Raw genomic sequence first — 14,994 nt, forward strand, 5'->3', positions numbered from 1 at the left:
ATTTTTCTACATCATGTCTCCCTTGCATAAGCCTAAATATAGGGTCTTCTTTTGAATACATGCATAGATATCTACAGCAGTGGTGAGACCAGAAACTTTAAAGTGAGCGGATCTTGGTGAAATAGGTTGGACCTCAATGTTAAATGTGATTTATTGTCAGCCAACAGTTTCATGAAAACAACAAAATCCATTTATAAATAAAACAGCCAGTGAACAGAATAAGAACAAAACACAGAGTTAAATAATTAGGAGGTGTGTGTGTAAGGCTGGACAAGAGTTCTCACTCAAACCACTGCCAGCTGAAGCTTTTGATTGCTTTTAGAGAGAAAACTGCTCATAACTGCTGGTCTAGGATCAGTTTTCTACGTAATACTGGCGATTGTCTCAGCCTGTTGACACTAATGACCTCAGCATAATTAATGAGGTGAAAACAGGGAACTAGACCTTATTTAGACAGTGTTTTCAATGGAGTCCGCTGTAAAAAGCTTTCTAAAGCTCCAAGATCACTTATAATTTTCCACAGCTTATATTGTCTGGAGTTTTTTGTCTACTGAAATCATTTGGAAAGATATGTTCGCAGTGTTTTGTCAGCAGAACGATCCAAAAACACATTATATAACAGCCCACTGAAGAGATGCATGTCTATCCCTCACAGCCTCGCTTTCATTCCTGTTAAAGAAAAAAAAAATCATGGCACTGATTTGAATAAGGTCTATTATGCTTTTTCGAATATTACCTTTCAGACAATGTGTTATAGCTGTTTGTGAATGTAAAAGGTCTGCAAAGTTTTAAAGATCGACGTGTCACTTGATAATAAAGATATTGTCTTCTTAAAGAATTAAGAAGAATCTTAAAGAATTTTGGCCTGCCATAACGAGTCGTCAGCAATTCCAGTCTGAAATATATATTAAATTATATATTAAATATATATTGCAAAATAACGTTATTTAGTCATACTATTCAACTGGTAGTCATGTTAGCACCTATTTAAAAAAAAAATCTAAATTGTATTTAGTATGAAACGCATGCGACTTGAGGCTGAGCTCTAATTGGTTTGTTTCAGATTGTCCTTGGGGTGCACATTTGATTTTAGTAAATCAATATTATTGAAAAGGGTTGAAAGGGGGATCAGTGACCTCTTATACGTAATAAGATCAAGAAAGTTGATGACGATTCTTGGGACCCCTGGCTTCACGGCATAGACACTTTACATGCCGTTCTGTTAAACATGTTTCTGTACAAAATGAACTGTGATTAGTTGCTTTACATGTCAGTCAGGCGGCCTCTGGTTGGTCCTTGGCCAATGAAAGCTGCTAATAGAGTCCAGATACATATGACTTCGGTAGTTACAACAAATTGTTTAATCAAATGTCATAAATTAAAGTTAGCCATAAATAACTTGTTTATGGAACCGTTTCACATTTTTACATTTGTGATCATGCTCATATTCAGGACAACCACATGCTTGTTTGTTTTGATCCTACATCATATAAATATTAACTCTTTCCACACCAGAGCTTTTTTAAAGCCACCGCTTCAGTTTTTTTTTTTTTACAAAAATTTCCTGGCCCCCAGAATATTTTGTTGTATGAATATCTGAACATGCAGTATATCAAAAGAAAGAACAGACCCTGTGAATTTAAAAAACAACAACAGTTTTAATACAGCTTCATGCATTCTTTCTTTATCAACACTTGAATGAGGGTAAGTTTCATTTAAAAAATAATAATAATGAGGCAAAAAGATGAAAAAATTACATTTTTGTTGTCAAAGCCTACATCTGAATCGGATTCAGTACGATGATCAAAACACAGGTGGAGTAGATCGAGCCCATCAACACCCCCAAAGCTTCAGTCATATAGCTCGTCCTGGGTCGACATTTCATTCAGTAACATTAGGCAGTTTTGATTTATATGCGGTTTAATGTTGATGATCGCATTATTTTACATATGCATAATGATTACATATGAAATAGCTTGTTTCTGCATCTTCTTCGCCTGTGTTTTGATCAGGAGATTCAGTACTCTTTCAGAGGATGTGCCATAGAGCTCCCTACCATATAACAGAGAAAACACAGAAAGCCAGAAATTTCCTTCAATGGCAGGGAGTTAAAAACACAGTAAAAAACTCATTGCAGGGATTTTTTGCCCCTATATCTTGAAATAAGAGCTTATTTTTGTTATTTTATGGCATTTCTGCCCATGTGTGACAGGAAACGGTAACAGTATAGTGAGACAGGAGATACATTTCACTATTAACTTATAGAAATTATCATTCTTACTGAAGAAATGTGACAAACTCATAACATGTATATATTTTTTTTCTTTTTTTTTCAACTAAAAGCCTGAAAGAGTTGTTTTGTGCAGTCCTGTGACCACAAATAAAAGGGAGGCACATGTTATTTTATGTGAAACAACAATAAAATCTCATTTGATATGTGTTAATAGTCCTCGCTCACACATGACTGACAGTGGAAATGTGGCTAATAATTTCTGACTGACATATAAATGAACAAATCAAACTAAAGCAAACGGGTAAATATGGAGCTCTACATCAAAATCTGGTAAACAGAAGCTTTGGTACTTTGTTATTCTTCAGCAGTCAATAATGAAGAATAAAAATGAACTCCAGCCTCTTTGTATGATACAAGATCTGATCATTTGATTGACAATAATACTGTACATCCCAAACATATTTATCACAGTATCAAGATAGAATGATGAAAAACTCTTTACTGCGATTAAAACTATATAACTCATCCTCTGTGTTCATTAAATAGATCAATCAACACAAGATGTTGTTTCTGTTTTATTTATCATATTACATAAACTATCCGAACACAATCTTGTACACTTCGTAAATATGAAAATGACATGAATCTAATTCAAGAAAGACCTATTTAGCACACAATCCACCCTGACAGAAAAAAAAAAACAATTAAATTAGTTTATTTACACTGTAAGAGGTGTTGACTGGTGAAGCTTCAACTCTTAAGTCTTTCTAGTTTTCCAACCTTTTCACCAAATTCAGTAAAAACTATATGTTCTCACATTGTACTTCTGAGGTATTTGACAGGCTCGCAATTTATTTTTTTCATATGTGTGAGAAAGTTTGGTAAATGTCTAAAACTCTCTTCTCACACTCAGTACAGTAGTACGTCTTCTCTCCAGTATGAACTCCCTCATGTAATTTCAGGTTCCCAGACTGAGTGAAACTCTTGTCACAATATGAGCACTTGAGAGGTTCTTCTCCAGTGTGAGTTCTTTGATGCCGTTTCAGTTCACCAGATGTAGTAAAGCTCTTCCCACAGTCACAACACGCATGATCTCTCACTTCATTATGTGTTTTCTGGTGCCGTTTGCAATTTTCCCTTCTTGAAAAACTCTTTCCACAAACAGAACACACATAAGGCCTCTCATCTAAATGAACTTTCAGGTGTTTTTTAAGATTTGATGATGAATGAAAATCTTTCCCACATTGAACACAGTTAAATGGTTTTTCTCCAGAATGAATGAACAGATGATTGCTAAGACCTGTTGCATTTTTGAAACTCTCTCCACACAGAGTACACTGGTGTGGCTTTTCTCCAGTGTGAACTCGCTCGTGCACTTTCAGGTGTCCAGACTGAGTGAAACTCTTGTCACAATATGAGCACTTGTAAGGTTTTTCTCCAGTGTGAGTTCTTTGGTGCCGTATCAGATAGTCATCTCTAGTAAAGCTCTTCCCACACTCACAACACACATGATCTCTCACTTCATCATGTATTTTCTGGTGCTGTTTAAAATGATCCAGCCGTGAAAAACTCTTTCCACAGAGAGAACACAAGTGAGGCTTCTCATCTGAATGAACTTTCAGGTGTTTTTTTAGATGTGATGATGAATTAAACTTTTTACCACACTGATCACAGTTGAATGGTTTTTCTTCATAGTGAACACACAAATGATTACTGAGAGTTGATGTTTGAGAAAAACTCTTTCCACACTGAGAGCAGATGTACTCTGTACAATGTTCCTCCTCACCTTCATCCAGTTTATGTCCTAGCTTCACTTCCACCCAGTCTAAAATAAAAAATCATGTGGTTTAAGAACAGTTCAAGGGAACACTTTTGGATGACAACAGCTATGCAAGATCATGATAATTTACCTATATCTTAAATCTGTTCAATTTGTTTCTCAACAGTCAAGAATTTAGAATCAAGAATGAACACCAACCTGTTTCTTCCTCAGTATCTTCATGTTTTATTCTGGATGGTTCTGGATCGCTCATGTCTTCAATCTCCTCTTTAATAAACTCCATCTTTAACAGTCACACAGATTTCAGCTGCTACTCCTGGAGTTTGTCCTTCTCTTGTAGGATGATGGGAATATTCCCAGTATTTATTGATGAATTGTTGTGGGAGGGACACCAGATCTGCCAAATTCAAAGAGAAGTTACTAAATTACTATCATTAAAATTAATTAAACATGTCTGATGGAAATATAGAGAATTTGGATTAAGTTAGATATTAATTGAACATAAAACAAGGTTTGTTTAATTGTTGTCCAAAGTCTGACAGAAATAGCAGAGCCATCAAGCTGCTTTGTCTCCAAAAGTTCCCTGTTTTCATCTCATTCATTATAGTGATGTCTGAGATCTTCTGGAAAGTGGAACATTAAGCACATTTTATTGCTGTCAACAACAGACTGAAACAGAGTCTGTGAAAAACTCTGCCAACATATTATTACTCAAAGTAATTATAAACCAGGAAACACAACGCATTTCATTACATTAGTGCTTAAACACGTAAACTCTGGCGCTGGTTAATGTTAAACTCTCTAATCCTAACAACATCTCTCACCTGCAGACTGGAGATATATAGCATCCGAAGAAAATAATCCACGTTTGTCCTTCATTAACGATCGCTAGATAACATATGCAAAATCAGCATATCGACGACGCCATTACGTCGTATTTGCATTCTGCTGGCTGTCAGCCCTTTAAAATAAACTCGTTTTTATCTCCATATTTTTGTTTATGTTGTCAGACAACAGGAAGAATATGAAATAGTGACTGAAACGAGACCCATTCATGTTAACCAGCATTCACTTTTAAGCAGCTGCTCTTCACTAAAATCCTGAATATAATCGAGACGTCTTCTGACAAAATCACCATACACATAAGATAAAGACAGTTGCTTTGGCTTCGTATATATTTACACATTAAAAAGATCGCTCAGGTAAAAGGCAACCGAATACCCTTTTGCTTTCTTCTAACAAAACAGCGTCGAACTGAATGCGCTGCTCCTCTCAGCAACCCACCCTACATTCTTCTGCGCATGCTCACTACGCGCGGTGTAATTTTTCTTAAAGGGGCCGCATATTCATGCATAACAAAATTACATACAGAGCCGTCGCTAGAGTGGATTAAGTTAAAGGCGTGGTTGATTATGATAAAAAAAAAAAAAAAAAACCTTTAGTTAGTGTGTAATGTTGCTGTTTGAGCATAAAAACATCTGCAAAGTTACAATGCTCAAAGTTCAAAGCAAAGGGAGATATTTTATTTTACATAAATCGCTTTTTAACGACTGATTAGGGCTACATCAGCATCCTCCCGAGTTAGTGACATCACTAACCCTAACCTTTACATAAACCCAGCCCCCGGGAAAATGCAACAAAAGGGGTTGAGTCCATGTTGAGAAGAGGAGTTGTTGTAGTAGAGTACATTTGTGAGTCTGTTCAAGCTGTCACATCCATCTTTTCACATTTATTACAATACAGTCCATAACACAAATGCAATAGCATGGCATCTTACAACAGTTCCCACATGAGCGATTTATAGATTATTATGACAGAATATGCTAATTAATGACTTGAAGATAGTTAACTCCACATCAGCTACATACATTCATTAACTAACCATTCAGAAACGTCCTGTTGCATTTTACACGTTGTCACTTCTTCTTGGATCTCTCCATCATTGTCCAACTCCAGTTTAAACATAAAAGGCAGAACAGTTTCTGACATTTCAGTGCGTGTCTGCAAGCTACTAACACACACACACACACACACACACACACACACACACACACACACACACACACACACACAAGCTGTTGTAGCTCCGCCCTCTTCTTGTAAGGGAGCAGCAGTTCATTTGCCAGGGGTCTCCAACCTTTTTTCATTTGAGAGCTACTTTTTAAAAATGAAAGTGTCAGAGAGCTACTCATGTAATACAGTACTTATATATCTTAAATAATGTCTCATAACTCTCATATTAACAACTATCCAAACTGTTTTAGACCTAAAAGGGTTTTTGTAGGCCTATATGTCACCCTTAAATGTCAGAGAAAAGAACAGAATCAGAGATAAATAAATTATAGAAAATTGTACTTTGCATATTATACTGTAAAACACATAATTATAGTTGATTTTAGTTGATCATAGTAGATCATAACTAGAGATGAAATGGCATGAACAGTACAGTGACAAAAAATGATCACGGTTATCACAGAATCCTGTTCAAAAAGTACTAATACTACACAATGAAATCAATTCACCAAGTTTTATGTCGAAAACCAGCAAATAACAAATAAAATTAGCATCAATATGCACTTTTTGTTAAAATAAACATTAAAATAATAACATTAAAAATGATGGCCAGATTTTAAAAGAGTGTCTTGCAACATGTTATCTACTAACATCACCCTCCAAACACACAAGATAGACACCAATTTGTCTAGTTTTAAATCTTTTTGCAAATTATTCCATTATTCCATAGGGAAATGCAGTTTTCCCCAGTTCTGTAAAAAATCTAGGTACATTTAAAAGCAAACACTTTGAAGATACTGTACTGGGATGTACAATAATACTGTAATACATCCCAAACATATTTATCACAGTATTAATATAGAATGTTTAAACTCATTAATGTGATTAAAACTATAACTTGTTGTCTGTGTTCATTAAATCAATCAAGAAGAGATGTTGTTTCTGTTTATTTTTTGCATGTACCATCAGAAGACTATTTAGTAAACTTAGTAAACAATTAAATTACATGAATATATCCAATTCAATAAAGACATATTTAGCACACAATAATTCTTGACAGAAATACCAATGATTTTATTTACACTGTAAAGCCCCTTTCACACAGAGATTCCGGAAAATACGCGGATAAAGTGACCCGGGATTTTACCCAGGTTCGTTTAATTTTGGTTCATTCACACTGCCAGTGATTTTCCGGAATCAGAGAGTGCGTTCCCACACAACCCGTAAAAATCCCGTAAAGACACGTGACATCGACGTGACATGTAATGTCTCAGCAGCGTCTTAAGTTTGCTTATGAGCTGCGATTTCTCTCTCGAGAAACCACGCTTGTGCATTTTTTTCTCTGATTCGATCATAAACTAGGGCATTACGTACCGTTTCACAGCTGGCGAACGATCCCGGCTTCAGCGTCATCACTACGACACAGCATTTTTACGGCTTTTGTTCACACAGCGCGCGTTCCGGGACTGAACACGGCAATGTTACTAGGTCCCCAACCCAGCATCGATCCCGGCATCAATCCCGGGTCGTGTTTGCGTTCACACAGAAGGCGTTCTGGCAATTTGCCGGCAATTTCGCTGTTGTAAAGGGGCTTAAGAGTTGTTGACTGGTGAAACTTCAAATCTCAAGTCTTTTTAGTTTTCTAAATTACTACATTTTTTTTATCTCACACAGTTTACTTGTAAAGTATTTGACATGAAAACAATTGTTACTCACGTGCAACATTTTTTCATACGAGTGAGAAGGCTTGATAAATGTTTGAAACTTTTTGCACACTGAATACAGTGTAAGGCTTCTCTCCAGTATGAAGTCGCTCGTGTGAATTTAGGTTTCCAGAATGTGTGAAACTCTTGTCACAATATGAGCACTTGTAAGGTCTTTCTCCAGTATGAATTCTTTGGTGCTGTTTCAAATGGCAATTTGTAGTAAAGCTCTTCCCACAGTCACAACACACATGATCTCTCACTTCATTGTGTGTTTTCTGATGCACTTTCAAATGATCCAGCCGTGAAAAACTCTTGCCACAGAGAGAACACACATAAGGCTTCTCATCTGAATGAACTTTCAGGTGTTGTTTTAGATTTGATGATGAAATAAAATCTTTACCACACTGATCACAGTTAAATGGTTTTTCTCCAGAGTGAATTTGCAGATGATTACTGAGAGTTGATGCTCGAGAAAAACTCTTTCCACACTGAGTGCATGTATACGGTTTCTCTCCAGTGTGAATTCTTGTGTGTTTGTTAAGGTATCCCTTATTTGTGAAACTCTTTCCACACTGAGTACAGTGGTAAGGCCTTTCTCCAGTATGAATTCTTTGGTGCTGTTTCAAATGGCCAGTTGTAGTAAAACTCTTCCCACAGTCACAACACACATGATCTCTCATTTCATTATGCGTTTTCTGGTGCACTTTAAAACAGTCCAGTCGTGAAAAACTCTTTCCACAGAAAGAACACACATAAGGCCTCTCATCTGAATGAACTTTCAGGTGTTGGTTTAGATTTGATGATGAAATAAAACATTTACCACACTGATCACAGTTAAATGTTTTTTCTCCAGAGTGACGGAGCAGATGAACACTGAGATCTGATGCTTGAGAAAAACTCTTTCCACACTGAGGGCATGTATACGGTTTCTCTCCAGTATGAATTCTCATGTGTCTGTTAAGCTTTGCTTTAATTTGGAAACTCTTTCCACACTGTGAGCAGGTGTGCAGCTTTTTGGCTTCTGTTCCTTGAGTTTTGAAGTCACCGTGTTTCTTCATGTCATTTAGTTTCGGTCTTTGCTCCACTTTTATCTGGTCTAAAAAAACGTATTAAGCAGTTAGTATCAGTTCAATGAGGTTAAATGTTCAAATTAAAAACATTTATCAGAAAATATAAATGTACACTGAACAAAATTATAAACGCAACACTTTTGTTTTTGCCCCCATTTTTCATGAGCTGAACTCAAAGATCTAATACTTTTTCTATGTACACAAAAGGCCTATTTCTCTCAAATATTGTTCACAAATCTGTCTAAATCTGTGTTAATGAGCAATTCTCCTTTGCCAAGATAATCCATCCACTTCACAGGTGTGGCATATCAAGATGCTGATAAGACTGCATGATTATTGCACAGGTGTGCCTTAGGCTGGCCACAATAAAAGGCCACTCTAAAATGTGCAGTTTTATCACACAGCACAATGCCACAAATGCCGCAAGTTTTGGGGGAGCATGCAATTGGCATGCTGACTGCAGGAATGTCCACCAGAGCTATTGCCGTGAATTGAATGTTAATTTCTCTACCATAAGCCGTCTCCCAAGGCGTTTCAGAGAATTTGGCAGTACATCCAACCGGACAGCCACCTGGACAGCTGCTGCAACAATCGGTTTGCATAACCAAAGAATTTCTGCACAAACTGTCAGGGAAGCTCATCTGCATGCTCGTCGTCCTCATCGGGGTCTCGACCTGACTGCAGTTCATCGTCGTAACCGACTTGAGTGGGCAAATGCTCTCATTCTATGGCGTCTGGCACTTTGGAGAGGTGTTCTCTTCATGGATGAATCCCGGTTTTCACTGTACAAGGCAGATGGCAGACAGCGTGTATGGCGTTGTGTGAGTGAGCGGTTTGCTGATGTCAACGTTGTGGATCGAGTGGCCCATGGTGGCAGTGGGGTTATGGTATGGGCAGGCGTATGTTATGGACAACAAACACAGGTGCATTTTATTGATGGCATTTTGAATGCACAGAGATACCGTGACGAGATCCTGAGGCCCATTGTTGTGCCAATCCTCCACGACCATCACCTCATGTTGCAGCATGATAATGCTCGGCCCCATGTTGCAAGGATCTGTACACAATTCCTGGAAGCTGAAAACATCCCAGTTCTTGCATGGCCAGCATACTCACCGGACATGTCACCCATTGAGCATGTTTGCGATGCTCTGGATTGGCGTATAAGACAGCGTTTTCCAGGTCCTGCCAATATCCAGCAACTTCGCACAGCCATTGAAGAGGAGTGGACCAACATTCCACAGGCCACAATCAACAACCTGATCAACTCTATGCGAAGGAGATGTGTTGCACTGCGTGAGGCAAATGGTGGTCACACCAGATACTGACTGGTTTTCGGACCCCCCGGACCCCGCTAATACAGTAAAACTGCACATTTTAGAGTGGCCTTTAATTGTGGCCAGCCTAAGGCACACCTGTGCAATAATCATGCTGTCTAATCAGCATCTTGATATGCCACACCTGTGAGGTGGATGGATTATCTCGGCAAAGGAAAAGTGCTCACTAACACAGATTTAGACAGATTTGTGAACAATATTTGAGAAAAATAGGCCTTTTGTGTAGTATTAGATCTTTGAGTTCAGCTCATGAAAAATGGGGGCAAAAACAAAAGTGTTGCGTTTATAATTTTGTTCAGAGTATATCTGATGTGCAAAGGTCAGCTTTGTGATTCACTTGTTAATACAATTAAAACTGGGTTATGGATCAGTGGTGGACAGCAACAGTACTTAAGTACATTTGTCAAGTATTTGTACTTTTTATTTTAAGAAACTTTTACTTTACTACATTCTTAAGCATAATATCATACTTTTTACGCCACTACAATTCCTAAAAAACATCTCGTTCCTCGGTACTTTGAACTGAAGAAATCTTCACATGCTCCAAGACACGACAGCGGTGTCCGATTCGTGAACAAGCTGATTCTTTTCAATAAGTCTATTAAATCAGTTCACAAATCCCACCGTACTATTCATTTGCGAATTAGACTGATCTGATCGCAGCTGTTCTCGAGTCAACAACTCACCGAATTATCCGTTTAGAGCGAGTCTCCAGTTAACTGAATTCACAAGTCTGACTGAATATTAGCCAATAACCGAGAGATACACTTGAGTGATAGACTTGAGTACAAGCACGACCGATGGGGTGAAAAGTAAGCTACAAATGCAGAATTTTAGGATTGATATTATAAATCATATTTAGGTCACGACTGTCAGTTGTTTGTGAACAAAATCTGTTGTAAAAGGGGTGAGCTGTTTAAGGCAGCCCACTGTAATGCTTGAATGCAGAAAAGTCCACATCACCGTCTCAACGGGGTAGGTTTTAGTTAAAAAAACATCTCTAAACATAACATTAAAATAACAAAAATGAATGCCCATGCATCTTCCACAAATTATATAAAACTAGTATCTTTGCATATTGTTCTTCTTAAAATCTTGTGCATTTAGCCCTATGTGACATCTGTTTTTATATTCTTTGTCAACCCGAAGGGGCTGTTGTCCCTATTGTATCCGTTAGTTTTCCGCACTATTATTTTTCTTCTCAAATGGGAGTCTATGGCAGCCCTATGAACTTAACATGAAAAACTTATGAAAGTGGCACAATTGTAGAGATGGAAATTATTAGAGATTAGTGAGTCTCTAGGACCCAATTAGAACCCTTTGTTCTAGAATTTTTTTATTTAGTTCACCTGAATCAGTTGAACTAAATTAAGTTCAATACTTTGTCAAGTATTGATTTGTTTACTTTGTCCACCACTGGTTATAATTATTCAGATGCATTTCTCTATCATTTATCATCATTTTACTGCTTATTATTTCACAGCCACCAAAACAGTCAACAATGAAGAATCAAGAATGAACACCAACCTATTTGTTCCTCAGTATCTTCATGTTTTATTCTGGATGGTTCTGGATCACACATGTCTTCAATCTCCTCTTTAATAAACTCCATCTTTAACAGTCACACAGATTTCAGCTGCTACTCCTGGAGTTTGTCCTTCTCTTGTAGGATGATGGGAATATTCCCAGTATTTATTGGTGAATTGTTGTGAGAGGGGCTTCACTGCAGGTGTGAACTGGGATCACTTTGTGATGACACCCACAGGACCAGATCTGGAAAAATCAAAGACAAGTTACTGAACTGATACTGGATTATTTTAACAGGAAACACACATGGTGCTTCAAATATGTTTAGGTCAAATATAGAGCATTTTGAAAGTTACATATTATGTAACACCCTTTCATGGAAACGGTATTCCCTGGTGGCTGTGGCCTCTTTCAGCAGGATAATGCGCCCTGCCATTAAGCAAAAATGGTTCAGGAATGGTTTGAGGAGCACAACAACGAGTTTGAGATGTTGACTTGTCCTCCAAATTCCCCAGATCTCAATCCAATCGAGCATCTGTGGGATGTGCTGAACAAACAAGTCAGATCCATGGAGGCCCCACCTCGCAACTTACATCTGCTGCTAAAGTGCCAGATACCACAGTATACCTTCAGGGGTATAGTGGAGTACATACCTTGACGGGCAGCAAACGGGGGGCCAACACAGTATTAGGAAGGTGAAGGGAATATTTAAGTAGTAGGCTACTGTAAAATTAAAGAAGTGTAACACTTTAGAAAATCGAGTTTTGAAATTTGTGAATCGATGCAAATCGGTAATAGATAGAATCGCGTTTCATATATGAATAGTTTTTTTGTATAGAATAAGGTCTAGTATTCTGTACAGTGATAAAGGCTATGTCGATTAGCATTGCATTTAAATATAATTTATCCTTACGAAAATAACCAAAATGGCTTGAAGTACACGTGATAGTTTAGAATTCTATAATGCTCACATCACCCTATTTTGGGTAAAAATACAACAAAAGTATTCCTTTCTAAAGATATTTGAAGTAAACATATGCTAATCAATAAGTTTTTATCTGAATGAGCACACTTTTGGAGGTACGGCTTCTCTCCAGTATGAAGTCGCTCATGTGATTTCAGTGCAGAGAAACCTTTGTCACAATATGAGCATATGGTTTTTCTATGAATTTTGAAATAGCGACGGTGCAGATGATTACTGAGATCTGTATGTGAAACTCTTTCCACACAGAGAGAATATGGGCAACTTTGAGGTTCAGATGATCCCAGATCTGCCAAATTCAAGGTTACTGAGATTATATTGAAATACTTTAATAATTACGCTTCTTAAATTAAATGACCATATCATACATGTTTGATTTTTTTGAAAATATAGAGCATTTTGATATGGTTATCAATTAGTAGCATTTAAAACAGCTCTAAGGTTGTTCATTTTTATAGGAATCCAGATTTAATAAGGATGAAATGAGTCACAGGTTAAATTTTTCAAATAATATATGACTTAAACAGAAATCTAACAAAGATAACAAAATCATACACAGTGTACAGACTGAATAAAGGCTGATCAAATTTAATGACTATATTTAATTCTCTGTACGTTCTACTACGAACAATGTACATTTAGACAACACAAACATCAATTCTTACATTATAAATATAACATCTCTGACCTGCAGACTGGAAATATACGACATCCGAAGAAAATATTCCACATTTTTCCTTCATTCACGATCGTTAACAGCGTCACTTTCAGCTTCAACTGGTTAAAGTTTCAACAAGAACATTAACATAACAATAACATACACTTACAGGTGATCATAATGTAATCGACTAGTACATAACGTCAAAGGAAACAACAACAACAACAACAACAAAAAAGAGAGACGAAATAAAACATATAAAGGGCTCTCGCGCATCCTCTTCTGCGCATGCTCAGTGCGCGCGCTGTTATGTTTCTTAAAGGGGCCGCATTCAGTAAATCTCCGCACTGTTATGATATGAAGTAAATACACTAATAATCAAATCATAATTAATAATACACAATGATTATAATATAATATAATATAATAGATGGACTAGAGAGAGAGAGAGAGAGAGAGAGAGATCCTCAAACGGTACAATCATTAATAATAGCTGCAGCTGAAGGCTGATGGGTATATTTACAGACCAGATGATCATATGGTAAGTTAGTTTAACTTTTTCTAGACTCTGATGACCTGTGTAGAAAATATTAACACTGTTAAAACATAGTGTACAATATGTATTAAACATGTCCTTTCTATGTAAAAAAAGAAAAAGAAATCTGTTTACTGTGTTAATACTGGGGCACGTCTCATAGATCTATGTGATTTTACTTTTCTTATTTCTACAAAGTTTCAATTTCAATTCCTAGTAAATATAAAGTAAAAAAAAAAAATGTTTTTGATAAAACAAAAGAATAATGTTGACAAATATGTTTGCTACAATATTTTTAAGAAACAGGGATTACCCTACTCCAAACAGTTCCTCACACATTGACACCATTAAGGAAGGTCAACAGTTCAGGTCAACTCACCAACAGAGTGTGTGAATGGAAGTACAGGTCAGATGGTCTGCCGCTGTCCATAGGTGAAAACACTACATAGGCCTATGTAGTTTTCTAGTTTTCCAACTATTTCCCAAAATCAAATATTGTACGTTTTGTATTACACTTTTTCAAACCATAATCTTGTTTTAAATTTGATAACTTTTTTTCAAAATGTATCTTCATATTGTGTTCTGACACAATGTCATTAATTGAGACAATCAAGTTTTTCTGAAACATATTGTTTTACCGCGGTTTCATTTTTAACATCACCACATCTTTTCCGTGTGAAATTGTGATTATGTGGATGTTTGTTTTCCTTTGTTGTTTTCACTTTCCACTTTGTCAGGAAAACTATGTTTCCTACATTTAGCTGTAATGCTAGAGAGCTGATCCCAGCTCTTGAAGTTCTCGGAATCTCTTTGTCCATATACAGCATTTGGTTGATCTAATAAAATGATGCATTAAACCACCATATTCACATGAGTCATTTACATTATAGGCTACTAGTCTACTATCCTGGTTTATATACTACCATAAATATGTTTTTGGAAACAGAATTCAGCACAAGGATCTATGAAACGTTTTAACATTTAATAATTTAGCGGACGCTTTTATCCATAGCGACTTACAAATGAGGAGAGCAATCAAACCAACAATAGGGCAACAAAATGCAATTGCTGACTAGTCCCAGTCAGTCTAGCACAGTACACGTAGCAAGGATTTTTTTTTTTTTATTAAATAGATATAGATTAGTAAGTGTTA

At 36.7% G+C, this 14,994-nt stretch overlaps 1 protein-coding gene across 5 annotated transcripts; it reads right to left on the minus strand.

Moving 5' to 3' along the window:
- Positions 1-2,795: 2,795 nt before the first annotated feature.
- LOC311297177 (uncharacterized protein) lies at positions 2,796-13,762 on the minus strand. 5 transcript variants are annotated; one of them, XR_014628772.1, is made up of 4 exons: positions 13,337-13,762; positions 11,667-11,912; positions 7,401-8,828; positions 4,302-4,410 (listed from the first exon to the last, which is right to left on the minus strand). XR_014628772.1 is itself a non-coding variant. In XM_084419361.1 (4 exons), the coding sequence occupies exons 2-3, from the start codon at positions 11,749-11,751 to the stop codon at positions 7,756-7,758; spliced, it is 1,158 nt and encodes a 385-aa protein (XP_084275487.1). In that variant the 5' UTR covers positions 11,752-11,912; positions 13,337-13,762; the 3' UTR covers positions 6,961-7,617; positions 7,743-7,755. The 5 variants fall into 5 exon arrangements, 4 of the variants coding, with proteins under 4 accessions (XP_084275489.1, XP_084275488.1, XP_084275487.1 ...); XM_084419361.1 differs by lacking the exon at positions 4,302-4,410 and having other exon boundaries at positions 6,961-7,617; positions 7,743-8,828; XM_084419363.1 differs by lacking the exons at positions 11,667-11,912; positions 13,337-13,762 and adding an exon at positions 2,796-4,058 and having other exon boundaries at positions 4,212-4,410; positions 5,235-7,751.
- Between the last annotated feature and the right edge of the window lie 1,232 nt (positions 13,763-14,994).

This window comes from Rutilus rutilus, assembly GCF_951802725.1.
Source record: "Rutilus rutilus genome assembly, chromosome: 9".
Classification (NCBI taxonomy): Eukaryota; Metazoa; Chordata; class Actinopteri; order Cypriniformes; family Leuciscidae; genus Rutilus; species Rutilus rutilus.

What these genes read in the sequence shown, in the direction of transcription:
- LOC311297177 (XM_084419361.1), bottom strand. Translation starts at nt 11,751, where the DNA reads ATGGAGTTTATTAAAGAGGAGATTGAAGACATGTGTGATCCAGAACCA. An exon ending in AGATACTGAGGAACAAATAG is followed by an intron (nt 8,829 to 11,666) that starts GTTGGTGTTCAT and finishes ACGTTTTTTTAG; the next exon opens with ACCAGATAAAAGTGGAGCAA.